The sequence below is a fragment of the Somniosus microcephalus genome, chromosome 32, assembly GCF_052327205.1.
Source record: "Somniosus microcephalus isolate GS21.2 chromosome 32, FLI_Smic_1.0, whole genome shotgun sequence".
NCBI lineage: Eukaryota > Metazoa > Chordata > Chondrichthyes > Squaliformes > Somniosidae > Somniosus > Somniosus microcephalus.
In genome coordinates this window covers 14,460,436-14,473,928 of record NC_141018.1, presented here as the reverse complement: position 1 = coordinate 14,473,928, position 13,493 = coordinate 14,460,436, and the positions used below count along the sequence as shown (strand labels likewise).

At 45.2% G+C, this 13,493-nt stretch overlaps 1 protein-coding gene across 1 annotated transcript in view; it reads right to left on the bottom strand.

Moving 5' to 3' along the window:
- Positions 1-1,039: 1,039 nt before the first annotated feature.
- ireb2 (iron-responsive element binding protein 2) overlaps positions 1,040-13,493 on the bottom strand; it is a 62,339-nt gene continuing 49,885 nt past the window's right edge. The window contains exons 17-22 of the mRNA XM_085972098.1: positions 12,796-12,900; positions 10,383-10,525; positions 6,106-6,253; positions 5,410-5,532; positions 5,133-5,318; positions 1,040-1,954 (exon numbers count right to left, since the gene is read on the bottom strand). Of these exons, the coding sequence (XP_085828224.1) occupies positions 1,844-1,954; positions 5,133-5,318; positions 5,410-5,532; positions 6,106-6,253; positions 10,383-10,525; positions 12,796-12,900 (816 nt within the window). The 3' untranslated portion in view covers positions 1,040-1,843. The remainder of the gene's footprint in view (positions 1,955-5,132; positions 5,319-5,409; positions 5,533-6,105; positions 6,254-10,382; positions 10,526-12,795; positions 12,901-13,493) is intronic.

Here is a 13,493-nt window from a genome sequence, read left to right as displayed (position 1 = left end):
AGCTGCAGTGTTAGTTGCATCTCAGAGCAACAGTTGCATTAAAGACATTTCATGAAAAAAAATCACTTAGTAAATATCAGAACAAACATTTCATGATTCCTCATGATACCAGATACATCTGTACTGAAAGAATATGCAAACTGCTTTTGAACAAAGGCAGAAAGGAGAACTGGGGCAGGTACTGTTTAGTTTGCTCTTAATAAGCCAGCACTGGACTTCTACTCTAATATACTAGTCTAATATCCCCCATCAACATCCTGGTGGGGGGGGTCACCATTGACCTGAAACAAAACTGGACCAACCACACAAATACTGAGGCTGGAAGAGCAGGTCAGAGGCTGGGCATTCTGTGGCGAGTGTCTCACCTCCCGACTCCCCAAAGCCTTTCCGCCATCTACAAGGCACAAGTAAGGAGTGTGATGGAATACTCTCCACTTGCCTGGATGAGTGCAGCTCCAACAGCACTCAAGAAGCTCGACACCATCCAGGACGAAGCAGCCCGCTTGATTGGCACCCCATCCACCACCTTAAACATTCACTCCCTCCACCACCAGCGTACCGTGGCTGCAGTGTGTACCATCCACGAGATGCACTGCAGCAACTCACCAAGGCTTCTTCGGCAGCACCTCCCAAACCTGCGACCTCTTCCACCTAGAAGGACAAGGGCAGCAGGCGCATGGGAACACCACCTCCAAGTCACACACCATCTGACTTAGAAGTATATTGGCTGATCCTTCATCATCGCTGGGTCAAAATCCTGTAACTCCACCCCCCCCCCGCCCCCCGAACAGCACTGTGGGAGTACCATCACCACATGGACTGCAGATCTTCAAGAAGGTAGCTCATCATCACCTTCTCAAGGGCAATGAATTAAAAAAAAGTGCTATGAATTTTAAAAAGTGCTGCTAACAAGTAGCAATGACTCACTTATGTAACTTTAGTACACTCACGCGGAATCTTGATCTCAAGCTCAAAATTTTGAATACTTTGTGCAAGTTGGACATTTCACAGACCAGCAAAGCAAACAGCATGACCCAGGTTTATGGTTTGGATAGTTTATTCTTACAACCTATTAAGAATGTACAGTTCATCAGTAGCATTTGTACGTTAGAATTATCACTGAAATACATTTGTCTTGGACACTTATCATACAATACCAAACATTCTGACGCTTAAACTGCGATATGGTTCTTACCCACCTACACAGACTGCAAACAAAATCTCCAAACATTCACCACACTGCTCCTATCCCAAGTCTTTCACTGGTTTTTTTTTTGTTCCCTCCAGCTTTATTTCACGGCATTCTGAATACTCACGTTGCCTTTGGCTTTAAAGTTTGGGAAACTGCTTACAACAGAAGGTTAAAACAAGGCTAAAATGTGGAAAAGCAGGGCTTAAAAATCGGCATGTCTGCTGTTGAATAGGGCTAGTTAAAAAAAAAGCCAAGATACCCCACAGCGACCAAATCTTGTGCGGAAGGCGGCAGTGGTGAATTGAACGGGCAATGTCAGTGGTTCGCCTTTAGATCTGAATGGGTCCGTTTTTGTGGCACACACACACACACGAGGTTAAGTTACAAAAAGAAACGTATGAAAAATTAACACAGTGATTATAAACTTAGGGGAAGAAATCAAGCGTACTCGCAAGGGAAGGACTCCATTCACAGCCGGTCTCTTGAGGTGCAAGCAGACAGTTTCTGAAATTTACAGTACACCTAGAATGAAGGACTTCAACAGCTATACCCACCACTCAGAGTGCTGGATGCAATGATGTCACCTACGGACGGGAACCCAAGACATGGTTAGATCACAGGTGCGGATGAAGTCAAAAGATGCAGCAGCCATTATAACATCTTTCGAGCGACATAGTTCAAAATGCCACCTTGCTTGTAAAAGGTGACTTCCATTTCATTGTCAAACTTAGCTAGCGCTCTGAATGTCTTCCCTGTATTCGTCTGCAAGACAGAATATTGAACATCAGATTATATCGTGGGGAAAAACAGCAGTAGCTTACTTTTCACGCTTTTACGGATTAAGGTTTTAAACTTAATTGGGTTTGAAACACCAAAAATGCTGGAAAACACTCAGCGGGTCAGACAGCATCTGTGGAGAGAAGCGTTTCAGCTCGACGGCCGTTCATCAGAACTGAAACGTTGACTGCGTTTCTCTCTCCACAGATGTTGCCTGACCCGCTGAGCGTTTTCCAGCATTTTCGGTGTTTATTTCAGATTTCCAGCGCCCGCGGTATTTTTGCTTTAGTGTTTGAAGCAGATTTTGCCGACTGGATCGATCCATATATAAAAAAGGGGCAGTCCGAATGGGTAACACTGGCAGTGGATCATCAGGCAGGGTCAAGTCGCAGTCCGCACATCCTCAAGAACGTCACCCAAAGCTCCTGCCTATTGTGGGCACCCCTCCCCACTAAAATGAGCTGACTGAGGGTAACCGAAGAAGGGGCGCCACATTCAGTCTCCCTGTACAAGGGGCGAGACCATGAGGGGATCTTTAAACAAGGAATTTGAATTCCATGTTTTGGGGAGGAGGGGGCGATGGAGGGTCGCGAGGAAAAGGTGAAGGGCAAATCGGACTTCATGCAGGTAGGATGTAGGCAGTGGCGTTTCGGACAAGTGAAGCTTATGTTGGTTGTAACTCAGAGCACTGGAGAAGTCGAGGCTGGAGGTGATGGTGAGGATAAGGATTTCAGCAGCGTTGGGTAGGAGTCAAGGGCAGAGACGGAAGTTGAAGAAAGGCATTCTTGGTAGATAGGATATAGGGTTTGAAGCTCAGCTCCGGGCCATTTGAGGCTGTGCACCATCAGGTTCAGTTTGAGCAAGGAGCCAGGGCTAGGGTGTGGTGCTTTCGATGGAAGCTGAATTGGATAGCTTTGATCTTTCCAACGTTACGTTGGAAGAGATTCTGGCTCAGCCCCAATCTCATGTTGAACAAGCAATCGCTCAGCACAGCGATGGCTGTGGAGCTGAGGGTGGTGGAGAGTTAGAGCTGGGGGTTGTCAGCACACTGAGGGAAGGTGAGTCTATGCCGAGCAATAACGTCAATGAGGATCGTGGGGAGGGCGCAGCAAAGGATGGAATCTCTGGGCACTCCCGAGGTGACAGTATTGGGAGTGGGAGGAGAACGGCTATGCTTACGACAGGTCGGAGTGGACTCGGGGAACTGTTTTGGATACTTTCTTCCTTTGCAAATTGTTGCAATTGTTTACAGTTATAACAATGTTACTGAAAGACTAAATTAGAGACAAAATAGTTCCGTAAAATTTAGATTTCACCATCCGTTGCTCAGACTCACGAAACTGTAGACCTTAAATAACAACAGAAAATGCTGGAAATACTCAGCAGGCCAGGCAGCATCCGTGGAGAGAGAAACAGAGTTAACGTTTCAGGTCTGGGATCCTTGATGAAGGGTCCCAGACCTGAAACGTTAACTCTGTTTCTCTCTCTCCACGGATGTTGCCTGGCCTGCTGAGTATTTCCAGCATTTTCTGTTGTTATTTCAGATTTCCAGCATCCGCAGTAGTTTGCTGTTGTAAACTGTAGACCTTTGTGGTTCAGAGCTTCACACAGAACGATACGCAGAACTAGGAAAGGTCAGGAACCCATTTAACTAAACACGTGCGATGGGCACTCCCCAAATGATTCAAACTTCTCGTCAATATCGCAGGGAAAGTTTCAGGAAAGTAAGAGGTTAGGCGGCATCGAGCTTGTGATTTACAGACTGTAGGAGTAAGGAGATAAAGAGCTCCATACAGTATAAGGATTTTTCCTAACGTAGTATAACCCATTGAAAGAGAACGTGTTCCCTTAAGCACAAGAGGACAGGCCATCTCATGTTTCAGCTGTAACACTGACAAAGCGTAAGAATTACTACGAGTGGTCGTTTGGTAAAATGCCTTTGAAAGGAACTCCTTTAAATGAATCTCTCACTGCGCTGCGGCAACTCTTCCCCTGCCAGTTGTTACTTCCTACAGCACACGGTGACTTGCAGCCAAACGGTGACTGAAACGGAAAAGCCGCTTGCATCTGTTGCACGTTAGCAAATCACTAGAATGAATCCCTTCCACCACCGGGGCACCAGCAGGTGAGTCGTGGCTGATGTTCAGCTGCTGACGGCAACAAACAATCGGGTCACGCCGATCTAGAAAGGCATCAGATTCGATCCCCAGTCTCTGCCGATTTAACATAAGAACTTAAGAAATAGCAGCAGGAGTAGGCCATTCGGCCCTTCGAGCCTGCTCCGCCATTCAATGAGATCATGGCTGATCTTCTGCCTCAACTCCATTCACCGGCCCTATCGCCATATCCCTTGATGCCCTTACTAGTCAGAAATCTATCGACTTCTGTTTTGAATATACCCAATGACTGAGCCTCCACAGCCCTCTGGGGTAGAGAATTCCAAAGATTCACCACCCTCTGTGAGAAGAAATTTCTCCTCATCTCAGTCCTGAATGGCCTACCCCTTATCCTGAGGCTGTGGCCCCTGGTTCTAGACTCCCCAGCCAATGGAAACATTCTCCCAGCATCCACCCTATCAAGCCCTGTAATAATTTTTGTATGCTTCAATGAGATCCGCTCTCATTCTTCTGAATTCAAGCGAATAATTTAGCTGCTGTTAACCGTGCGACAGCCTGAACGCCTTGGCTCAGAGGGCAGGATTCCTGCTCCAGTGGCCCCCGGGGGGGAAAGAGCACGTGGGCTTTGAGGATGGGATGGGATCGGGCTCAGCTGTGGTGTGCCCCCCCACCCCCCAAGTGTGCCGACACTATCTGCCCAGGCTCACACGCAAAGAATGGGCCTGTGCTCCTGGAAGGAACTATTCCCTCAGGAAAGAAGGAAGACAGCAGTAAAGAGAAAGGCAAATAAGGAAAGACAGTTCCTGTCTCTCATGCGCTCCATAGAACTTGATACAATAAAGCCAACCAACATGTGGTCACAGAAAAGCCACACACGATTTGATTCTTGGTGGGGTGGGCGGGGGAGGAAGGAAAAAGAGAAAATATTCCTTGGAAACCTTCCTTTCAACATTACCCATGGCATGCACGCAGAACAAAACTATAATAAACGATATGAGCACCCCCTACAAGTATAAGTTAATCCACATTAGATTTTATATTCGTACCGTTACATTGACTGTTGTTCTGGGGCACAGTTCTTTAGGAATTATTATTGTGTACCGCTCCTTTCCGGTAAGTCCTAGCTTGTCTACGTTTTCCTCTGGAAGGAACTGAAGGGGAATGACGCCCATACCAATCAAGTGGTTCTTGTGTATCTTCTCGTAGCTCTCCGCTAGGATGGCTTTCACACCCTGCAACGGAAGGGCATGATTACACCGGCAATTTAAAGCAGAAATCAACCCGGGGCGGTCCTTACAAAAATGTGCACAAATCGAGCATTACCAGTAAATAAGGTCCTTTGGCAGCCCAGTCTCTCGAACTACCCGAGCCATATTTTTTCCCGGCTAAAATGATCAATGGAAAGCCATCCCTCTGGTACCGTTCAGCTGCATCAAACACGTCGAGCTGTAAAGATAAAAGGCACAAACAATGCTATCAAACAAGGATTCTTTATTTCAAAATAGAAAGACTTGCATTTCTATAGCGCCTTTCACGACCACCGGACGTCCCAAAGCGCTTTACAGCCAATGAAGTACTTTTGAAATGTTTAACTGTTTTAATGTAGGAAACGCAGCAGCCAGTTTGCACACAGCAAGCTCCTACAAACAGCAATGTGATAATGACCAGTTAATCTGTTTTTTTTGTTAGGTTGATTGAGGGATAAATATTGGCCGGGACACTGGGGATAACTCCCCTGCTCTTCTTAGAAATAGTGCCGTGGGATCTTTTCGCTCACCTGAGCGCGCAGACGGGGCCTTGGTTTAACGTCTCATCCGAAAGACGGCACCTCCGACAGTGCAGCACTCCCTCAGCACTGCACTGGAGTGTCAGCCTAGATTATTGTGCTCAAGTCCCTGGACCCACAACCTTCTGACTCAGAGGTGAGGGTGCTACCCACTGAGCCACGGCTGACACAAAATAAAATGATAAGAACACCTTTACTTTTGTTTAAAAGCACCAATGACGCCGAATACTTACTGTCTGCCCAGACGGGATGTGTATTGTTTTAGGTGCAGCTTTGCCAATAAATTTGTTCAGGAGCCTGATGTTGGCGAAGGTCCCTCGGGTCATCACAGCATCATTACCCCTGCGCGCTCCATACGAGTTAAACTCCCGGGGCGTGAGGCTAAGTTTAAAAAAAGAATACAGTTAGTATATCTTTTATTCTGTTGATGGTTGGATTTCTCATTTAAATCAGGGTTACTGGTTTGAATGAATTCACACTGTGAGGGAGCTGATTAGTAGAGGTATAGTCATTAAACCAACACTGCTCCGATATAGAGATAGGAACAGGAGTAGGCCATTCGGCCCTTCGAGCCTGCTCCGCCATTCAATGAGATCATGGCTGATCTTCGTCTGAGATCATAGCTGATCTTACCAGTTCAGTACCCCGTCCCCGCCTTTTCTCCGTAACCCTTAATCCCCTTAGCCTTCAGAAATATATCCAATTCTCTCTTGAAAATATTTATTGAATTAGCCTTCACAGCCCTCTGTGGCAGGGAATTCCACAGGCTCACCACTCTTTGAGTGAAGAAATTCTTCCTCATCTCTGTTTTAAATGATTTGCCCGCTATTTTTAGACTGTGGCCCCTGGTTCTGTGCTCCCCGGCCATTGGAAACATTCTCTCTGAATTCAGCCTGTCCAGGCCTGCCATAATTTTATATGTTTCGATGAGATCCCCTCTCAATCTTCTAAACTCCAGTGAGTACAAGCCCAAACTATTTAATCTCTCTTCGTAGGTCATTCCCGCCATTCCAGGTATCAGCCTGGTGAATCGCCGTTGCACTCTTTCCATGGCAAGAACATCCTTCCGCAGATGGGGCGACCAAAACTGTACACAATACTCCAGATGCGGTCTCACCAGCACCTTGTACAGCTGTAGTAAGGTATCCCTATTCCTATACTCGAACCCCCTTGATATGAAGGCCAACATACCATTTGCCTTCTTAATCGCCTGTTGCACCTGCATGCTCTCCTTCAGTGACTGGTGCACAAGAACACCCAGGTCCCTCTGCACTTCCCCATCTCCCAATCTATTGCCATTTAGATAATAATCTACCCTCCTGTTTTTACCCCCAAAGTGGATAACCTCGCATTTATCCACATTATAGTGCATCTGCCACGTATCCGCCCATTCCCCCAACCTGTCCAAATCGCACTGTAGCCTCCTGACATCCTCATCAGAGCCCACCCCTCCTCCTAGTTTAGTGTCGTCAGCGAATTTGGAAATATTGCATCCAATTCCCTGATCCAGATCATTTATATATATTGTGAACAGCTGGGGTCCCAGGACAGATCCTTGCGGCACCCCGCTGGTCACTGCCTGCCACTCCGAAAACGAGCCGTTTATTCCAACTCTCTGTTTTCTATCCGCCAGCCAGTTCTCTATCCACGTTAATACTTTGCCCCCAATCCCATGAGCCTTAATTTTGCATGATAATCTTTTGTGTGGAGCCTTATCGAAGGCTTTCTGGAAGTCAAGGTACACCACATCCACTGGCTCTCCCCCATCTATTTTACCAGTTACTTCCTCAAAAAATTCCAGCAGATTAGTCAAACACGATTTACCCTTTGTAAATCCATGTTGACTCTGTCCGATCCTTTCCCCATTTGTCAAGTGCTCCGCTATTTTATCCTTAATAATGGACTCTAGCATTTTGCCCACAACCGATGTAAGGCTTACTGGTCTATAATTCCCTGCTTTCTCTCTACCCCCCTTTTTAAATATTGGGGTAACATTAGCTACCCTCCAATCCACGGGTACTGTTCCCGAGTCAATGGAGTTCCGGAAGATGATCCTTAGAGCATCTGCTATCTCCAGGGCCACCTCCTTAAGTACCCTAGGATGTAGTTTATCAGGCCCCGGGGATTTGTCGGCCTTCAGTCCCCTCAACTTACCCAACACCATATCCCTAGAGATACTAATTTCTGTCAGCTCCTCCCTCTCATTAGTCCCTATGTTTGCCGATATTCCTGGGAGGTTATTTGTGTCCTCCTTTGTGAATACAGAACCAAAGTATGAGTTTAATTGGTCTGCCATTTCCTTATTCTCCATTATATATTCTCCCGAATCGGACTGCAAGGGACCGACTTGGGATTTTACCAGTCTTTTCCTCCTGATATACCGATAAAAGCTTTTGCAGTCTGTCTTTATGTTTGCTGCAAGTTTACTTTCGTATTCTATTTTCCCCTTCCTGATTAATCCCTTTGTCCTCTTTTGCTGTATCCTGTACTGCCCCCAATCTTCCGGTCTGGTGCTTTTTTTTGCCAGTTGATATGCCCTTTTTTTTGATTTTATGCTGTCCCTAATTTCCCTCGTTATCCACGGTTGAGTCACCTTTTTAGGTTTATTTTTATGCCAAACCGGTATAAACATGTTCTGGAATTCTTCCATTCTATCTTTGAATGCTTGCCATTGTCTATCCACTGTCAATCCCCCCAGAAACATCACCCAATCAATCTTACCCAATTCCCGTCTCATACCCTCGTAATTCCCTTTATTTAAGTTCTGGACCTTAGTCTCTGATTCAATTTCCTCACTCTCCATCTCGACTGAGAGCTCGATCATATTATGATCGCTCTGACCCAAGGGGCCTCGTACAAGAAGATTGCTGATATGAACTGCACAGGAGTAAATTCAGCGATTCGCGCTCCCCATGGGGAGTGGCACTCGCAGAGTCCACATGGGGGAAATCGCAGATGCGCGACCTGCGACTTTCCACCCATCAGATTCCACGTAAAGACGCGCTCTCCGAGTGCAGAATCACCCATTATATACGATAATTGAGCTGTCTGGCTTAGTAACCCTCCTAGTGTTTAGGGCAAAAGCAGACGGTAAAAAAATGTTAAGGGGAACTGTGTCTGCTTTCCAAGAGCACTCCCAACAGTCGCCATGCTCCGAGCAATCTGGCCTTGATAAAGGAAACTGGTCAGCTTTGAGCTGGACTTGTGAATGAAGCTAGTTTTCATTGCATTCAGTCCCTTTACTAGTATTTCCAGTAACTGCGTGTTTCCAGAAAGGGTTTTTCCACACAAAGGGTAGTAGAAATCTGGAATTCTCTCCCCCAACAGGCTGTGGATGCTGGGTCAATGGAGCTTTCAAGACTGAGATTGACCGATCGATTTTTGTTGGGTCAGGGCATCAGGGATAATGAACTAAGGCAGCTAGATAAGATACAGATCAGTCATAATCTAATTGAATGGCGGAATGGGTTTGAGGGGCTGAATTACCTACTCCTGTTCCTATGTTCCGAGAAAGCAAATCCCAAATATTGAATTATATTGGCTTGTCTATATTTACTGACAATTCACCAGAGCGTTTCACGGCCCGGAACTTGCCGTGTGTAATAACAGTGAACTAACAGCGTTAATTTAGCGCTTGCGCATCTAAACGTGGAAATTCTGAAGTTGCTGTCAGTCATTCACTGCTCCGACACTGGCTGTGTTGTACACGCTCCCACCCCCCTCCCCCACCCCGCCCCGACTCTTCCACGGTAATATCGCTGTTAAATACCCATTAAATGTTAAGTCTTAATAACAACAGAAAATGTTGGAAAAACTCAGCAGGCCAGGCAACATCCGTGGAGAGAAAATAGAGTCAACGTTTCGGGTCAAAACCCTTTGTCAAGACTTGTTAATGTTAAGCCTTATTGTATTAGGTGTAACTGGGGTTTTAACAGCGCATCGACTGCTAAACAAACGTTATGGTGCTGAAAAAAAATTATTATTTCCGGAGTGTCAAATCTCTCCATGATGATAAAAATGACAATTTTTAAACAATTTTTTTTTTTTTTAAAGTTTGTTCATATTTCAGGTTCTACCTTATCCCCATGTGAGAGTCCCAATCTTTGTTTTGCTCTCTTTAACATTTTTAAAAAGTCCAGATAAAATCAGTTTCTCATTTCCTGGTTTGCTGTCTGTGAGAATTCTGCAATGTGATTGGCTGCTTTGACAGCTTGTCGACGTCACAGCAACATCGCTTTAGGGAATTCCCACTACAGAACGCTGAAATCACTTGAACGTCAAAAAGGCAAACTTCTCACCACAGAGACGGGCAGCTTTCTTCCGGGCCAGCGGCGAGCGCCTTTGCTTCGTCGCTGGCCGCAAATTCCAGGCCCATCTGTTTTTGGTCAGGAAGTTTGAGAAGCATGGGATCCAATAAAAAATATTGTTTAAAAAAAAAACACCATGCTTGAAAGACAATAAATGGAGAGCAATTGAAAATACTCTCCATGACTAAAATAAAATCACTTACCCTTTGCAGGTCAGGTACCTAGCAGCAGCACTGTTACGGGCTATACTGCCTGCAGGGGAGATGTGGTCAGTGGTAACAGAATCTCCAAGATGTAGCAAGACATGGGCATTTTCAATGGACTGCGGGCAGCTGGGCTCTTTGGTCTAAAGACAGGATGAGAGGAGTCAAACTCACACGTGAAGCAAGTAGATAAACTGGACCATAACCTCTGCCCCTATTTTTTTAAATAAAAAAAATAAAATAAAATTTACACTTCATCTAGAGCCATCTTCTGTTTCTTAACTTGTCCCATTACCATCTCCTTTTGCCTTGCACCATCTCTTAATCTGTGTCTCTTAATCTCTCCTGCCTTCCATCCTATCACAGACCTTCCCTTTTGTTTTTACCTCCCCTCCCCCTGCCCCTACACTTGCTTAAAAACCTGTTCCATCGCCAGCTTTTTCCAGTTCTGACAAAGGGTCATCGACCTGAAACGTTAACTCTGTTTCTCTCTCCACAGATGCTGTCTGGCCTGCTGAGTATTTCCAGCATTTTCTGTTTTTATTTTAGATAAACTGGAGGGTGTAGGCAAGATTAAGAATTGGGGGAGTGAAGCTCGACAGGTAGATGATGCAAGAGCATTATATTTTATTCTTCACAAATTATACATCGGTTATCAGGTGGACAGAAATGGCCTTTCCCAGTCCTGCACATTCCCATGTTCCTAGAGGTAAGAGATAATGAAACAATGACCAGGTCACCACACAATCTCTCTCGGTCATCCAACATCTAGTTACAAGCAGGCAGCTGGCTCCCATTCTACTGTCAGCTGGCTCTTGGGCAAGAAATGGTCAGTTGTACAAGGTGGGGCAAAAAATAGAGAAGAAATAACAAAAAAATATATAATGGGCAGTGTGATCTCTGCAACTTGTAAATGTGGCTCCTGTTCTGTTACTAGTGATATTTGGGTCTCAGTTCCAGCAATGGAATGCACTAACACTACACTACAGGGCTAAAACACTCACTACATAGTCTACTGAAAATAAAATTCAAATTGTTACATTATATGAAAAGCTTGGTTTCAAATTATCTACAAAAACACACAACACACTCTTCCAGGACAAAACTTTAAACTAAAAACTGCACCACAATACCTTTGCATGGAATCTGGAAACATTAAAAAAGCTTCTTTTGAAATACAATATGGTTTTAAAAAGAGTACACATTCAGTTTAAGTCCTCCAGCGGCTTTCATGCAGCAATTTTTTAATTTAATCGTTGGAGGAATTTGTAGCTGGACAACTCGAACATGTAAGCGTTAGAAGAGCAGCGTGGGAGCTGCCTGGATCGCGCTCAGACGATTCGCGGTGAAAGCTCTTGAATACGGAACCACATTTGTCTTTCGAGCTAATCTGAAGAGGAACGAGAAGCTTCTGTACAGCTTCTCACCCGGAGCAGCGCTTTGCAGCTTGTCTGCGGATGAAGCTCGTGATACTGGCACTGCATGAATGGTTTCCATCCACTTTTGTATTCATTTCATTATTAAAAACCTCCCCCCTCCACTTAACATAATGCGCGGGCCTCTGCCAAAATGTGCACAATCTGGCCCTTGTGCATCTTTGCGAAAGGCTGCTCTCTGGTCAATCTCCCAGGATATTGGCCTTTAACAGGGAGGGAGCAGATGACAGTCGCTCTGTACTTCTCCCTTCCGCAGGCAGCCCACTCGAGACTGGCAAATGTGTTGTCCGGCAAGGCTCGAGTGGGAGTGTTACTGCAGACTGCAATCTGTACTGGTCACCTGGTTTAAACCTTACCAGGTTAGCACTACCGGCGTTCCGATATGAAAAACCTTGCAGCCATCGCAAACATGTTTAAAGGTGGGAGAGAGAGATATATAGTAAAGAAAGACTTGCATTTATATAGCGCCTTTCACGACCACCGGACTTTCAAAGCACTTTACAGCCAATGAAGTATTTTTGAAGTGTAGTCACTGTTGTAATGTGGGAAACACGGCAGCCAATTTGCGCACAGCAAGCTCCCACAGCAATGTCATAATGACCAGATGATCTGTTTTTGTTATGTTGATTGAGGGATAAATATTGGCCCAGGACACTGGGGAGAACTCCCCTGCTCTTCTTCAAAATAGTGCCGTGGGATCTTTTACATCCACCTGAGAGAGCAGACCGGGCCTCGGTTTAACGTCTCATCCGAAAGACGGCACCTCCGACAGTGCAGCACTCTCTCAGCACTGCACTGGGAGTGTCAGCCTGGATTTTTGTGCTCAAGACCCTGGAGTGGGACTTGAACCCGCAGCCTTCTGACTCAGGGGCGAGGGGGCTACCCACTGAGCCACAGCTGACACTGAGCCGAGTTAAAAATAAGGACATAATAGCAAACAAAGGAACAGCGCTGATTATCAAATTGATATTACTTACAAATTTATCAAAAAATGAAGGACATCGGATATAGGTTGATTTTGAATCCCAGGGATACAGAAGCGACTCCGGAGCGTCCAAGGCATTCCAGCGGTTATTTCCTTTCTAGGAAGAAAAAAAAATGTGGAATTTCTGTTGAATACAACTGATATTTTCAGATTCGTTAAAAAAAAAGAAACAAAATTGTTTACTCATGATTTTTTTGTATCCGAAAACTGCTACTGCCACAATATGAGCAAAGGTTTTGCATCCAGCCGTACATTTTGCAGTCGCTAAAGCAGAAAGCAAAAGGGCCAATCACGTGCAACAAAACCAAAGCATTTTGGTCTATGATTAGCAAATCTGACAGAACCATTGCCCAGTCAGCTGGTGAATAGAAGCTTTTTATATACAAGATGCTGATGAGAGTTGGGGAAAGAGACTCAGAAACTCAAACCACAGAGCCACCTTGTGGCCAGAGCCTGAAATTATATTATGACAATTGAATGGGAAATGTTGGCATAGAAATATATAACGGAAAAAGTTGACAGAAAAGTGTGACAAACAAATCATGATAACAAGAAGCAAAGTTTGTGCACAGGAAACACCCACCCTACACAATATTTTTAGTAGTACTATGATGAATCTTTTTCAGTAGGATCAAAATTTATTACGGCTAGTTGTTCTACAGGCGAGAGACTACACTTCCCATACTTATT